The sequence below is a fragment of the Xiphias gladius genome, chromosome 19, assembly GCF_016859285.1.
Source record: "Xiphias gladius isolate SHS-SW01 ecotype Sanya breed wild chromosome 19, ASM1685928v1, whole genome shotgun sequence".
In the NCBI taxonomy this organism is placed as follows: Eukaryota; Metazoa; Chordata; class Actinopteri; order Istiophoriformes; family Xiphiidae; genus Xiphias; species Xiphias gladius.
In genome coordinates, this window is record NC_053418.1 from 4225453 (window position 1) to 4240404 (window position 14952).

General features: G+C 38.4%; 1 protein-coding gene and 1 long non-coding RNA gene across 4 annotated transcripts in view; one reads left to right on the top strand and one right to left on the bottom strand.

The window, feature by feature from the left end:
- The first annotated feature begins 481 nt into the window (after window positions 1-481).
- LOC120805634 lies at window positions 482-6518 on the top strand. 2 transcript variants are annotated; one of them, XR_005709579.1, is made up of 3 exons: window positions 482-673; window positions 2126-2181; window positions 6440-6518. It is a non-coding gene; the product is annotated as an uncharacterized LOC120805634 (long non-coding RNA). The 2 variants fall into 2 exon arrangements; XR_005709578.1 differs by lacking the exon at window positions 6440-6518 and adding an exon at window positions 3794-4519.
- Window positions 6519-9183: 2665 nt separating this feature from the next.
- The window catches only part of smarca2 (SWI/SNF related, matrix associated, actin dependent regulator of chromatin, subfamily a, member 2), a 54898-nt gene continuing 49129 nt past the window's right edge, over window positions 9184-14952 (bottom strand). For both annotated transcript variants that reach the window (XM_040154994.1, XM_040154995.1), the window contains one exon: window positions 9184-11721. In XM_040154994.1, coding sequence (XP_040010928.1) covers window positions 11686-11721 — 36 coding nt within the window. In that variant the 3' untranslated portion in view covers window positions 9184-11685. The remainder of the gene's footprint in view (window positions 11722-14952) is intronic.

Below are 14952 nucleotides of genomic sequence, written 5' to 3' on the forward strand. Positions count from 1 at the left end.
TCAAAATAGCCACCACCTCATAAGCTAGCTACAGGTACATACAAGTTTTTGTTGTTTCGTTTTCGTTTTGGTTTTGTAATCAAGAAAATATGGACAATTAATCTTTCAATGGCCACACTACAACCATGTCTATCATACTCCAGGTTACCAGAGACTTCTAAAAACTCCACAGAAATGTAACAATATCTCAGTTAAGCCCATTAAATGTGGATTAAAATCACTATGAATCATACCTCCATGTTGTAATGCCTCTCCTATAAGATTCTACGTATTTTTTGACCGTTAGTAATTTTCAAATAAATAAACCGTGAAAGTGGCCAATCGGCATTCACAAAGAGCGTGTTGCTTGACTGACAACCTTTGCACCCAATATAATTAATCGCTGCCGAGAGCCAAGGGGCTGACAGGGACGGGGGCGGGTCTTCAAAATGCCAATGACAAGCCTGATTGGACGGTCTCAGCGTTGCTAGCCTACGTGGACGAAGTTTGTTTATCATGGCGATGAAGTGTAAAAATCATTTGTGAATTATTTTTAAGCATCTTCTGGGTTTTATTTAATCAAAAACTGGGGCAAACAAAAGAACATTGATCTCAAATGTTTTAGAGGAGATTATTTTTGAGGGAGAGACCACATAATAACTCAATTTGTACAGAGCGACCCCATCCTTGCCATGTAAGTAGCCATGTTGCTAATACATTTGGACTCTTTAACAACCCGTTTTTATGTGTTATATGTTGAAAGGACACACAAACTGCTGGCTTGGCTACCAACACTGTCCCTTGATTACTCCGTCCGTTGTGAACTGCAATGTAACCTGGAGCTGTACCACTGGCAAGTTTGTATAAATCGGCTGAGTAGAGCGGCAATGAGAATCAGTACCGCTAGCAGTGCAGTAGAGGCAGTGGGGAGAGGCGTGTTAGCATCAGCAGATTGTTGTAAAGTTAAAGAAGAAACGAAAACAAGATTCGTTTATGTCTCAGGAGTAGTTTTAACGTGTAACTTAAAAGCCAACAATGCCTGCATTTATATTAACACCATGCCTCACTTCCAGCTTTATGTAGTGAATTTTTATATGGTAGAGCTGGGTAAAGGTTGATATCGCTAAATATATACCTTTTAATAAATTAATATTATTGTATCTTTAGGACTTGACAAAAAAGCTTTACACTAAGGATTTTTCTAACAAATAATTACAAACCTTTACAGTACAGACTGTAAATCATTCCTGACACAATGGACGTTAAAAATTTGCCATCTTTCAAATGTTTATTCACTGTTGAACGGTGACTGTGGCATGTTCAAAGGTTTTGGCTCCCTTCTACTTTTGAAGTCTCAGAACTCGTTAGGACTAGTAAGGCAGGTCAAGAACCTTCATTAGGAGTTGTCAGCTGATGATGATGATCCAGAGCTGATAAATTCTCCGACTCTTTAGACCCTGTTGTAACACACGATGACCATGGGCTCCTCTAAGCAACTGGATGAGGATCTTAAAAAATTGATATATCTAGTGAAAATTTGTTTTGGATGTGTTTGAACCACCGCATGATGAAGACAAGATAGGTTTGACGCAAAGAACGATGCAAAAATATATCATTTCCTAGTTTTTATTATGAAACACAAACAAGTTACCAATTTTTCATGTCAGTTAAAATAAAATATACTTGTGGACAAGCGATATAAGAACCAGAGGATGTAAAGTTTAAAGAATTTTGCAGGTTTCGTTCAGTTTAGATTCAGTTCGCTTTAAATTAATAGTAGAGCTGCAACAATTAGTTTATTAATCAGTTAGTCGATCATCCAAATTAATTGGCAACTATTTGAATAATCTAATAATCTTTTAACAAATTTTTCAAGAAAAAATGCGAAACATTCACAGGTTCAAAGCTCAAATGTGAGAATTTGTTGCTTTTCTTGGTGTTAAGTAATTTTTTTCAGTTTTGGACTGTCGGTTTCGACAAAATAAGACATGTGAGGACATCACCTTGGACTCCAGGGATGATGATTAATCGTCAAAATAACTGGCACATTAATTGATAATAAAAATAATCGTTAGTTGCAGCGTGAAATGTGAAATGTCCTGACAACTATTCGATGGATTGCTACTGATATTCATGTTCTTCTCAGGATGAATTCACACATCTTTGTTGATCTCCAGACTTTTCATCTTCTGACATTATCAGGTAAAAATTTCAATTTGTCAGATACCCATACAAATGATAGTATGATCACATGCTTAACTAAGATGGTAAAAATAGTAGCGATGTCCCGAGCCAATCTTAAGAATCTGTTTCTGAGTCTTTCTCTAAGTTCCAACAAATCCAACAGAGTGAGATGTCTTGTTTCTAGCGTATTGCATCAAGTCACTGTCAGGGGGTGGCATTCTCCCAACTGAAATTTCATTCATATTATATCAATAATTTGATCATTTTGGATCAAGAAGCTCATAAAAAATTAAGGTGTGTAAGATTCAGTATTGCCAGATACCCGGTATTACGGGCTCAGATCAGGATCAGGGGCAGAAAAACTGGATTTTTCCGATCAGAGCATGGTAGACATTATACCTGCTAAACATCAGACCTCAAAAAAATATTTCTTCGAAAGGCTTTACATTCTATACAACATAGGACACCCTCTATCCTTTGACCCTCAGTTTGGTTACCCCCAAAAAGACAGTCAATTGGGGGGGGACATGTCCCCTGGAGAGCAACAGACGAGGATGGACAGACAGACATACAATAGAGGTTATATATACAGTGGAGACAGAAACAGCAAAAGTAGCATGACAGTACGGAGAAACAGAATGACAATGTTAGGTAAATAAAGTGTGAGCAGAGGAAAAATATGGATCAGGGGAGACATTGACCAACTGCCAGGGGTCACCAAGAATTGTACCTCTTGTGCTACCCCAGATGTCTGACTGTATTAGGATGTTGGGTTTGTCACAGCAACCTTGTTCAGACATATTCTATTTATCTCTACATATTTTTATAGGTAGCAACTTTTTTCAATCGCATTCTGTTTTTCATCAATGGAATCTGTTAGCATTTTGCACCAAAACCTATAAGAGAGACTATTAAAAAAACAAAAGCAGTTTGTTTTTGTTTGTTTTTTTTTACATCAAAAGCTGAAACATTTAATCAATTGATTAGTTAATCAATAGAAAGTGAATAGCCAAATATATCATGTTTTTTATAGAATTGTAAAGTTAATATCTCTTTTATTTGATTAATAGAAACAGTGAACAGTTTAATTGATAATGAAAAAAATGGTCAGTCGGGCATTTATGTATGTAAACTGGGAACCCTGTTGATCTGACACTATAATTACATCCTTGCCCTCAATGGAAAGAAAATGCGGTGCTATTCATAATCTAATAGAGTTTTCGTTCTGTCTAAACTAGTGCTGAGAAAGTTATTCAACGATTCAGTCTACAGAAAATAATTCACCAATAATTTTGATCACCAATTATGTTATTTATCGAGGAAAAATGGTAAAAAAATTGCACTTTCCAGCTTGTCAAATGTGAGAATTTGCTGCTTTTTGTTTTATAGCACTCTAAATCGAATATCTCTGACATTTGGACTGTTGGTCGGGCTAAATGGCCAATCTGAAGATGTGGTGGAAAGTTTTATCAATTTTCTGACATTTTAATGACAAAAAATAAGCAACGGCTCAATGGATAATGAATATAATCACTTTTGCAGCTCTAATGTAAGGCACAAATGACGTTAGTGTATACTGTATGTCCTGTTTGTACATGAAACCCTCATTGTCCTTATGTCTGTGATGTAGCCTTCCAGCTTACCAGGACTCGAAGCTTACCGGGCTGCAAAGAAAAATGAGCCTTTTCCTCGATCATGCGTTAAACTGATAGTGAACCCCGGAATCCGAAGGGAGACAAAGCCTTTTCCCGCTTTTCCTTTTAAGCTGTGCAAGAGTTAGCATCGATAGGGCCCGTTTCCCGCCTTGAATGTGGACGGGTTATAACACCAGACAAACTGGGCTCTCTAATAATACAGAGCACCTGGCCCTTTCAGATCACCATTCATGAGTCATTAGGAAGGAAAATTCCCTGAATCAGTTTGGGGTTGGAAGGACCTGCATCTGCTGCTTGGAGAATGTGATGATGGTGGAGCCCTGGACAAAAGCTACAGAGGAATAGCAGAAATTGCACTGGCACCTGACTTTTTCCAGCTGACATCTCTGGCGCTCAGACAAGGATTAACATCCAATTTGTTCCTCTCTTCCTGGGCTCAAGTCTATCCCAACAGCTCGGCACTTCAAAGAGGCAGATAAAAAGGGGGCGATGGATGGTCATTCTTCAGGGGGAATTGGCTTAGTGAAGCTCTGTTTAAAATGGCAGGAATACAAAAAGGAAAACTGTTTTGATGTGCTGCAGAGTGTGAGGGTCCGGCCAGCTGTACAGTATGACGGGCCATCTTTTGCCCTCCTGTGCCTGAGCTGCACAATGCAACCACGATGCCATTAAATACGGTATGAACCCTTCTGCAGCGCAGACGGACCACAGCACTGGTTTACACAGGTGTGTGTAAATGTTGGTTTAGGGTTACGCGTCTGAAAAGTACATGAGAATAAAGAATGAGATTGAGATTTAAATTTTAAATTCATTTTAAGAAATCAGTATAAGCATATCTGTGATGTTTGTTATGACTGTGGTAAATAACTTGTGGTCAAAACTGTAAAATACCAAAAAGGGGGAATTTAAATTTTATTTATTTACTATTTTCCCCCTCATTCCTTGAATAAATGCATGAAATAGTGACATACTGGCACCACCTATAGGCCGCTTGATAGAAACACATTGACTCCTGAGCCTGTAACCCCTGGTTGCACACGTTACTTCACCAGTGTAGCTGGTCTGCAGAGATATGGAGCGATTTTTTTATTTTATTTTTTTATTTTTTTTTTTAAATGTGTGGGAGCATGAAATCCCAAGATGCTGACACTTAAAAAAAGGCAGGAAGCAGGACATATGACGAAAAGTACCTGGAGTATGGCTTCACTCAGACCTCGGATGGCGTGTTGGCAAAGGACAGTCTTAAAGCCTTCAGGATTCTGAGGCACTTGCAGAAACGACATGAGGCACAAATCTGCCTGTGCTTTTCGAACGCAAAATACAGGGGCAAAATATTTTCACCCTCAAAAGGTGGTCGCATCCCCAAAAAACCCAAAAACCACTGCTGTAATGTACTGTATGAAAAAGGACCTTTTAACTGCTTTTGACAAGAAATATGATCCTGTAGAACCTGTTATATGTTAAATATACCGGTGAAATAGGTTATGATCCAAAGGAAATTTAGACCGGTTTCAATAGATGGCTGCATTTAATTTAATAGACATCTGTGCTTTCACTGTCTGTGTGAATGCAGTTTGAGTCCTCCAGTTGACAGCAGGTCTGAAGGCAACACCAGCTCCTCTGCCGTCATGAGAAACACACACTCTGCGGTTTCAGGCTTCGAAACCGTTTCCACAGGAATGTTCAAAAACGACTGGAAAAACAACTAAACAACAACCACTTTTAGCTGCTCGGGGGCTTTCAGTCATTCCACACGGTCTTCATCATCAAACGGCGTTTGGCAGATGTCATGGAATCGTAGATTAAAATCAAAATGGAAATTCGATTCGTTCAAATTTCTTTCTTCCTTTTCTTTTTTTTCTGAGCTCTTAAAGGACATTTTGTCCATGTCGGCTTCTCCATGTCTCCTTTTTAGTAGCTGTTTGTGATCATATCACGTGAACTTTGAACTTCAGCTTAGACATTCAGAAGTCCTTACAGTGCTCAGAAATGAAAATGGGAATATCTGCTATTCCAAGACAACTTGCCAAACTCCAGCCGCTACGGAAGATTTGATTTTAATTTCACTTTATTATCAGAATATTTTTTCCCAAACTCGCGTCACCGAGGTGTGCACTGTTTCACATACATAACAAGATGCAACATTTAACCCAATTGCAAATACTACAAATATATATCACACACTGCAAATAAGTAGCTGCAGTGCAGTGTATTTAATCCCTCGCTCTCGGATTCAGGGCTTAGTCTACACAGATACACCGAGGCTTTCTTAGACCGTGTAATATGACTGAAAACCCCAGAACCGGTACTAAATGGACCTTGGAGCTAAGATTGTTTTTTTTTTTTTTTTTTTTTTTTAATCTGCTGTTTCCAAAGTCAGGAGTGAACTTTGTGTCCCAGTGTCCAAAAGCAAAATTAATAATGATGATGATGATGATGATGATGATAATAGAATAAAGTTGAAAACAGTGGCCAACAGCTGTAGCATCATTAGAGTTTATATGTCCATTCACAAGAAAATTAAGAGAATTCAGTTTTATTTTCGATTTTAAGGAAAATGCTGGATTCATAATGACTTTAACTTAATTTGTTGCCTTTGGGTTTTTTTTTGCTTTTTACAGGAAACTGAACTGAAACCAGGATAAATGTCATCATTACCCATGACCCATTGTTGGCTAACGAGAGCCCGGCAGATGTCATGTAAGAAAGCAAAAACTCTACCTCGTTGCTGTTGCTGGTCAATATCCTGTGGGCCCGAGTTATTGATTTGAGAGCATAGATTTATCAATCAACTGCATGAATTTCTTTATCTGTGAATCCTGCCAGGCCCTGTGCATTACTGTGAGACAACAGTATTGCTTGTGAGTTTTTCCTTCCTTATCTTGCTAAACAGTTGCATCAGCTGACATCTGAATACTGTACTCTAAATAAATGTTTTAACTGAACAGTTAAATCAGTGGCGAAATCTCTCACTGACTACCCCGATCATATGTTCGGTCTAACTTAGAGTCATCTGAAGGAGCGCACTAATATTCTTTTTTTAAATATTAAAAAAATCGGCCAGTAAACATCTGACTTATACATTTTTTGTTAAAATGGGAAGGTCTAAAAGTAATAGTAAAACAAGTTTCTGAGCCATTTTTTCCTTGCATCCATGGTTTGCTAATTGGTAATGTAGGTAATAGAGAAGATGGTAGTGCATACATTTGCTATCGGTGTGTGAGGTGAGTAGTGCCTGAGCTTCAATTCCTCCAAAGTTTTTGATGCTCACAACTCAATATAATCTTTTGGATAGTGTCAAGACAGTTGTGTGGACAGACATGGCGGTAACATGTATGGTTGAAGAGCATCTGCAAGTCTTGCTAAGTCTTCAAGCAGTGAATTCATTTGCCTCAAAAAAAAAAAAAAAAAAGCTTCAGAAGGTATAAAACGTCTTGACTTTAACCTTTAAAAAAATGCACCGTCCCACTCGTGGGACGCTTTGGCCTTGGCAGCACTACTTTAGGTGTGTTTTGGTCTGTACCGGACCCAGTCTTTACACAACCTTGACAAATTACACATTGTCTGAGAGCTTCAAGTCTCCTGATTCTATCTGTGCAAAGTATTTCAGGATCCCCATCTCACTGCAACAGCTGTTGACACAGAAGTGGTTCAGACTTGGGGCTATGGTTTCACACACAAATGGGCCTATTATAGGCTTAATATTCCCTTTTTTTATACAAAAGAAGAATAGGCGAGGGAAAAAAAACAAAATAAACCTTGCATTTCTAGCGTGTTTTTGCCTCTGTAACTTCGGTTCATTGTGTTTTATACTCATTCTGACATTTTGGTTGTAAAATTAAAAAGAGTTACCTATGAAAGGAGACCAGGGTTATGACTATAATCAAAAGGGTTGAAGAACAGTTACCTTTTTACCTTTTTTATTTTGGGTAAATTCTTTTCGGGCTTGTGACAAAGATAGAGGTGTCTTGTAACAGGTTAATGTACGAAAGTCATAGATTTTCTCTTTCCTGCTTCTGGCGCGGGCTGTATAACAGTGGGATTGTTGTGACAGTGTATTGTGCTGCCGGAGGCTGTTCAACCCTTTCTTCTTTTTTTTTTCAGACCTGTAGCAAACGCTGTTACTACTGCTGCTACAGTAGCTTGGAACCTCATCGTTTCATAATGGGCAAGTGTTTATTTTAACAAAACTCGAATGAATGCATTTTTAATTAGTTAATCCACCCTTCCAATTCATGCCACTTGTCTGGGTTGAGGTCACAGTAATTTATTTAATTATATCATAAACTGTTCGCAAAAACTGATGTGAAGTGCTGAAAAAAATTATGTTATAATAAAGAATTCCCAACCATATATTCCATACTGGTTTCTCTTCATACTTACATACTTTCTATTTAGTATTTAAGAAGTCTCTTAAAAGTCTTACATTTAACCTGGGGATTGATGCAGAAACCCTGGAGCAGAGTGACCTCAGACAGGAAGTTGTCTCAGATTAGGTATAAGACTTTTAAAAAGTTTTGTAATGGCAGTTACCAGAGGCAGTAACACAAACAGCATCACCGGAAAGCAGGTCGGGCTGCTCGCTCATTTCTCAACCAAAGATCAGCACGCTGAAATGTTACATGTCATATTAATTAATTTATGTACTGTCATGACGTGACAAAGACTTTTTCAGAACTTGCATACGTGCCGTTTCTAAACTCCATTAAAAGGCAGTAACAGGTACACAGTCTTGCAGTGATGGAGGAGGTATTCAGACCCTTAAGTAAAAGTACTCCACTGCAAGTAAATGTTCTGCAATAAAAATGTTAAGTTTGTAAGTATAATCAGGAAAATGTACAGAAGTATAAAAAGTGAAAGTACTCATTATGCAGAAAAATGGACCCTGTGACTAAAATATAATTATTTCTCATTTGATTATTACCACTAATGATTGTTTCCATTCCATATTTCCTGCTAATTATTTTCTTAATTAATCGATTGTTTTGTTTGTAAACATTCAAAAAATTGTGAGAAATGTTTCACAGTTAACCAAAGCCCAAAGTGACACTTTCAAAATGTCTTGGCGTGAGGAGAAAATCCTCAAGTACAAGTCCCTCAAATTTGTATTTTAACTACAGTACTTTTTAAATGTACTTTGTTACATTCTACCACTGCAGTTTTGTAACCGAAAACCAGCTTTCTAACTAAAACAATGAATGAAATTCAGGGCTCCGAGGACTTTCCATTTTAAACAGCGTGTACAATAAATTCCATAAGCAGCGTGCACCGCAAAACCCGTTACACGTGCACAAACTGTCACAGATTGTAAAAATGGTTCCCAGCAAAATATAAATAAATAAGCAAAACATTCTTTAGTTTTTGTTTTTGTTGTGCTGAACATCTGTGAGATTTTATTTGCCCTGGGCTATGAGATACAACCACAAAGACACTGTGCAAAGAGAGCAAAGATTAAGTCACACTTATGGAGAATCGGCAAGCACATATTACACAAACAGAAATGATATATCTGCATGTACACCGTATATTGTCAAAAGAGTTCATGCTACAAACAACATATAAACCAATAAAATGAAGGCTCCAAACTAATACACAAGCGACACAAACACACCAATCCAAATGTATAAATCAATACATTTTTTAAAATATACTGTTATATATTCAATGTTATTCAAATCAGAATACTGTTTTCATTGTAATATCCAAAAACCCAGCAGAGACTTGGTTCTTTACATTCTGTTTGCTGCAACAGATCTGCCTGGTGTAACGTATTCAGACGCTTTTAAAAAGCTACATGTACTGCTACGTTAGATGCTGGTCGGGTTCAACAAAACAAGGTGTTTCGCCATGGATCCGCTGCCGGGGATAAAATGTTGTTCTGAACGGCCAGTTTCGCACTCAAAACTACCAAAAACACACCTTTTTCTACGTGAGAAAATTATGGAGACAGAGTTTCTGCTCTGATTCACAACAACTTGAAAGCATTAGAAGATACATGAAACACATGGACTAAATGTTGTGCCGCCTCTACAATGTAAGGTTACAGTTTTCTTAGTAAAAGCAATTTAAAAAAGCATTCGGCATTTATGGCCACCCCAAATTAATCTGTAAATCATCAGGCAACAGCTGACATTCTGTCATATTGGCTCTAAGATACATACATTTTTGACACATCTGTCTGAACAATCTCGTAATTGACCGTTCGCTAAGCCCTCAGTTACTGACGCTACGTCTGACAAGCCTTCGCAAATTCAAGAGTAGTTTTCTACACAACGGGTCTAGAGCTGAAATGATTAGTCAATTAATCCATTAGTCGATGGACGTTGACGTAAAACGGATTAATCGTTTTTACTTCTTTATCAAGCGAAAATAGTTTAGAAAATTTTGTACTTTCTCAGGTTTCACCTTCTAAAATGGGAGGACTTTCTACTTCTCGTTGCCATATGTCACGAAAAAACTGATTATCTGGGTTTTGGACTGTCGGTCGTACTGACTGTTGGGTTTTGAAGACGTGACAAGGTGACGTCCGGAGTCCTAGACATCACCCTGGACTCTGGAAAGAAATAATCTGCAGATTAACTGGCAATAAACATAACAGTTGCAGCCCTAAACAGGTATTTTCTTTAAGGCAGAAATGGATAAAAGCACGTTTCAAGATTCTCGCTGGTGACCGTCGATTTTTGCCGAAAAGACAACCGTCGCTACCAGTGTTTAATCTGCAGAAAGCTTTTTAAACATAACCGATTACCCCACAGACAAAATGTGGGTAGTTAATGATAAGGAATTAATCTGCAGATTATTTTCAAATCATTGTTTAGTCTGTGAAATGTCATAAATGCCCGTCAGAACTTCACAGATGTCTAAAAAAACATTTAGATTACTACAATGTATGACCAAAAAAAGCAGGAAATCTTCTGATTTGAGAGTCTGTAATCAGAGAATATTGGGCAATTTTTCCACTAATTTTGCTTAAGAAAAATAAAAGACCGAAACAATTCATCGACTATCAAAACAGCAGCCAGTTGTTTTTCCGCCGATCGACGACTCATCTCAGCTCTAGTTGCTACTTCAGTGAGTAAGATAATTAACCGGATATTGTAACCTTTGGGGCTTTCATAACAGCAGGTAACCACTATGTAATCTATTCAAAAAATACATCTACCACCCTCCACATTGTTTTAAATGCGGTTTAGCTAAAGCTTGCCAGGCCTGCCGTACCTAGCTACGGTTGCCGAGCTATGATTAGACAATCTCTGGTCAGGGGCGGGGTTTAGCAAACGATCGATTTCTCTACGTTTCAACTTTTGGCACTGCATGAGGTGGAACAAGAAATCAAAAAATCTAAAACGTGATTGCCATTTTTTTTTTTTAAATCTCCACTGGCTCTCCAAATTTAATTGGATGTCCTTGGCTCTCTCTCTCTCTCTCCCCTACATATATAATATAGTTTTTATTACATACTTTTTTAAATTTGGATATTAAGATTTCATTTTCTAAAAGTGCAAGCAAGTACAAATAAAGCAAAAGCATGTGTTGCATTACCATATTTTTTTTCTCCTTTTTTTTCATACAGAATTTAAATCTTAGTTAAAGCACAGAGTTAAAAAATATACTACAAAATTGTCTTAAAAACAGGAATATAAGCAGATTGGTATTGCTGTAGTTTATCGATTAATAGTAATACATTTCCAAGCTGGTGGTAGAAGGGACAACAATACGTGCTACAGACAGACCAAGAGGACAAATGAACTCAAATTTAAGAAAAAGGAAAAAACAGAATATGCACCTGAACGACAGTAATGAAAGATATTGTCCTTTTGTTTAAGTGCTATAAACAATATCCTCACATCCTGGCATCGCACCGTTCTCACTCATCATCGCTCTTGCTCTTGTCTGACTGATCCTGCAGAAAGAGAAAGGGGGGGGGGGGATAAAGAGCATTTAGAGAGAGGGAGACTTAAAAGGCAGATTAGAGAGGGATAACGCTGTTGAATGAAGGTTTATTGTCTGTAGAGGAGCATCAACAAGAGGCAGCGGAGGTCATCTCAAGCTGAATATATCAACACCCCAAAATAAGCAAGAAGGCTCCCCAGGGGAAGAGACGGTTTGAAGGTGAAGCCGGTGCCCTTTCCTTAGATCCTCTCCCCCTGTTTAGAGTCTGTTTCTGGGCAGAAGCTGACAAGGAGAGCGCTGAAGAGGGATGACGAGGTTTAAAAGACCTTTTAGAAGTTCAGGAGGGAAAGTTCAGTTTGTAATCTGTAGCGAGAAGAGAGAGAGATAAACAGAGACAGAAAGAGACCGGGCTTTCCTTTGAACACACTGCACAAAGGCAGATTATGTTACCGCCGTGACTGATAGACAGCTGTGGAAATCACTCACTACATTTATATTCAGAGTAATGTGGCTTCTGGCCATGCTTTGGTGAAGGTCTTATTTTGACTGAGCTGTTTACATTAACCTCAAACAGCCAGCAGTTCAGTATCACTCTCGGCACGAATAAAAACACATGCTGAGAGTTGACTTAGATCTAATGAAGGGGGAAACTATTTCTGATCCCCGTAGATTAAATATTAAGATAGCGCTCAGTGCTGTTCTTAACGATGTCAAAACGTATTTGTTTTGCTCCTGATTTATACTCAAGGGGATTTGGACCGAGAACCGGCGCTGGCGAGAGCATGTTGTTTGAGGCACCGCTGAAACATGAAATGCGATCCAATAGGTAGCAAATTAAGTGGTAGAAGGCTTATTAAATGCCAAAACACTGCCCAGCAGGTTGTAATACTCACTATACTGGATTCTACAAGTTATCATGGCAGCAGCTATTCTATCCGTCGTCATCACGATCGCAGGTTAAACAACAGAAACATGGTCGTGGCCAGCGCAGCGTCTCGCTGGACGACGTCGCACTGCCTCGCTTAAAAGTTGAGCCAGGTTCAGCTTTTTTGTTTTTTTTTTTCTGCTAGACAGCCCTGCGTTGTTTTGCCGGACCGACATTCAACAAGTGAGCAACACTGTTGTTTCCTTCAAAATAAAATGGTGTAACAGATGTTATGAGGGAGTCTGCATGCACATTGTCACACGCCGTGCCACCCACCTCCACAAGGGAATTCTCACCCTGTGGGGAAACACTGGAGAGGCTTATTTTATATAGGCTACTTATGTTATATAATTTTTCATTTACGCGTTGTGCAGCTGTATATTTTCAAACAGGGAAGGAAACCCTGTCCTTGCATTTTATTCTTATCACAGCCTGGTTTAATGAAAGTGCTTGTGACTGCTCACATCTGGCTTTGAACTTACAACTGAACATTTAGCCCACTCCGCAGAAAATACTGGGATATATGTCGTGTGTGGCCATTCAGCCTGAAAATACAGAGAAATGACTTTTGGTCCATATCGCACAGCCCTAAGTTGCTTGTATCAAAAAGTGATTGAAAGACTCTAAAGACAGTAGCCGTGGGGAATATAAATAAAGCTCAATATGGTCCAAACATGTATGATCCACCCCCCCCCACACCCCTCTGTGCATAGGTTCATAGAGGGGTGTTACAGCCTGAGAGGTTTCCATGCTACTTAAGTCTTTCCTCTTAAAAGCAGGGGAAAGGTCCTTTTTAATTAGTCTGGACTGAATCATTAATTTAGGTTATAATAAAGTAATGATTAGGAATGTAGGTGGGTGAGAAGTAAAGGAACTACTAGCCTGAATTTTTAGACTTCTGGTTCATTGTATAGAAAACGACAAGATGGCCAGACTTTCCCCAAAATTCCAAATCTCAGGTTGGTGCCCAAATGAATAATTCAAAAGAAAAGAACAAAAAATTTAAAAAAAATAAAACCCCGACCATGTCAGTTCCCGGTGAATGAGTCGATCAAGACAACTTTAACTGGCAGCAGGGACAAAGCTTGCAGCAATCGTCCAGCACTCTAACCACAGTACAGGCGTCGATAAATTCTTTACACCGTGGACTGTTTCACTTTTACAGCATCAAAAAAAACATCAACAAATCGGATTATGTTAGACAACTGCTATTCAGTACTTTATGATAATTAGTAAGACATAGCTACAGTTGTGTGTTCTGACATTGTGGCGTTGGGACTCCCTCTGTAGCAGGTTTTAGCGCCCTGTTTTTGTGTACACTGGTTCATATTCATGTCGTAAATATATAAATGTATTGTAGACAGCATAAAATTATCAAATACATCTATGAAAGTTGTATAGTGAGAGGGGCTTTTCACGTCTCATTTACTTGGAAACGACCTAGATCTGACAGGTGCTGTCTTTTACCTTGGCAGCTGTGGTAGATATGCTACTGTATTTATCACACTATCTCTGTGTTTTTCTTACAGGCTTCACTGGTTGCCGATTAAATGAAGAACTATTTAAGAATTCTTTTTAGGACCCAAGAACTCGCCCATCAATAGGTCCATAAATGTGAAGATGTCTGTTTTTATTGGGAAGACGCACAGCAGTCATAATGGAGGGAAAGAGAGAAGTCTATTATCATTAGAGCTGTTATTACTGACGGAATGAGAGATTGCCCCACAGAGTGGCAGCATCAAAAGGCAGATGGGACTACGCTGACACACGTTGGGACCATGGCTCATCTACGGGGATGAACTCTGGTGGAGTAAACTGAATAACTGTTTAAAAAACGTGAGCATCAGCTGCAACACAAATATATACAGTATGGTGTTTGCTGCAGGGGCCTCATAACTTTGTCTGCACAGTAAATGTCACGTAACGTGAAGATATCCTCTACTTCCATGCTGCTTCATACTTCCATCTTTTAAATTTATTAGTTTTATTTTCCTTTCTGTGTCATGCTAAACATCTGGCCCATCCCACATGGGATTACAAGACACTGCTGTTTTACAAAACACACATCTTCTAGTAAAATATATATATATACAAAAAAGAGCAAAAAAAAAAAAAAAGTACTTCTGTATTCTTTGAAATAAAATTTATGTGGAAAGAAAATTCCAAATGAACTGTTCACTGAAAAAAAAGAATAACCTGCTACATAGCTACACTTTATCTGGAGAGAAAAGTATTACATTTGAGGAGTTTGCTTTTATCAAATGAAGGTAACTTCAAACCTCTCTGAGGTGTGTATGAATGAATCAGTGCGGCCAG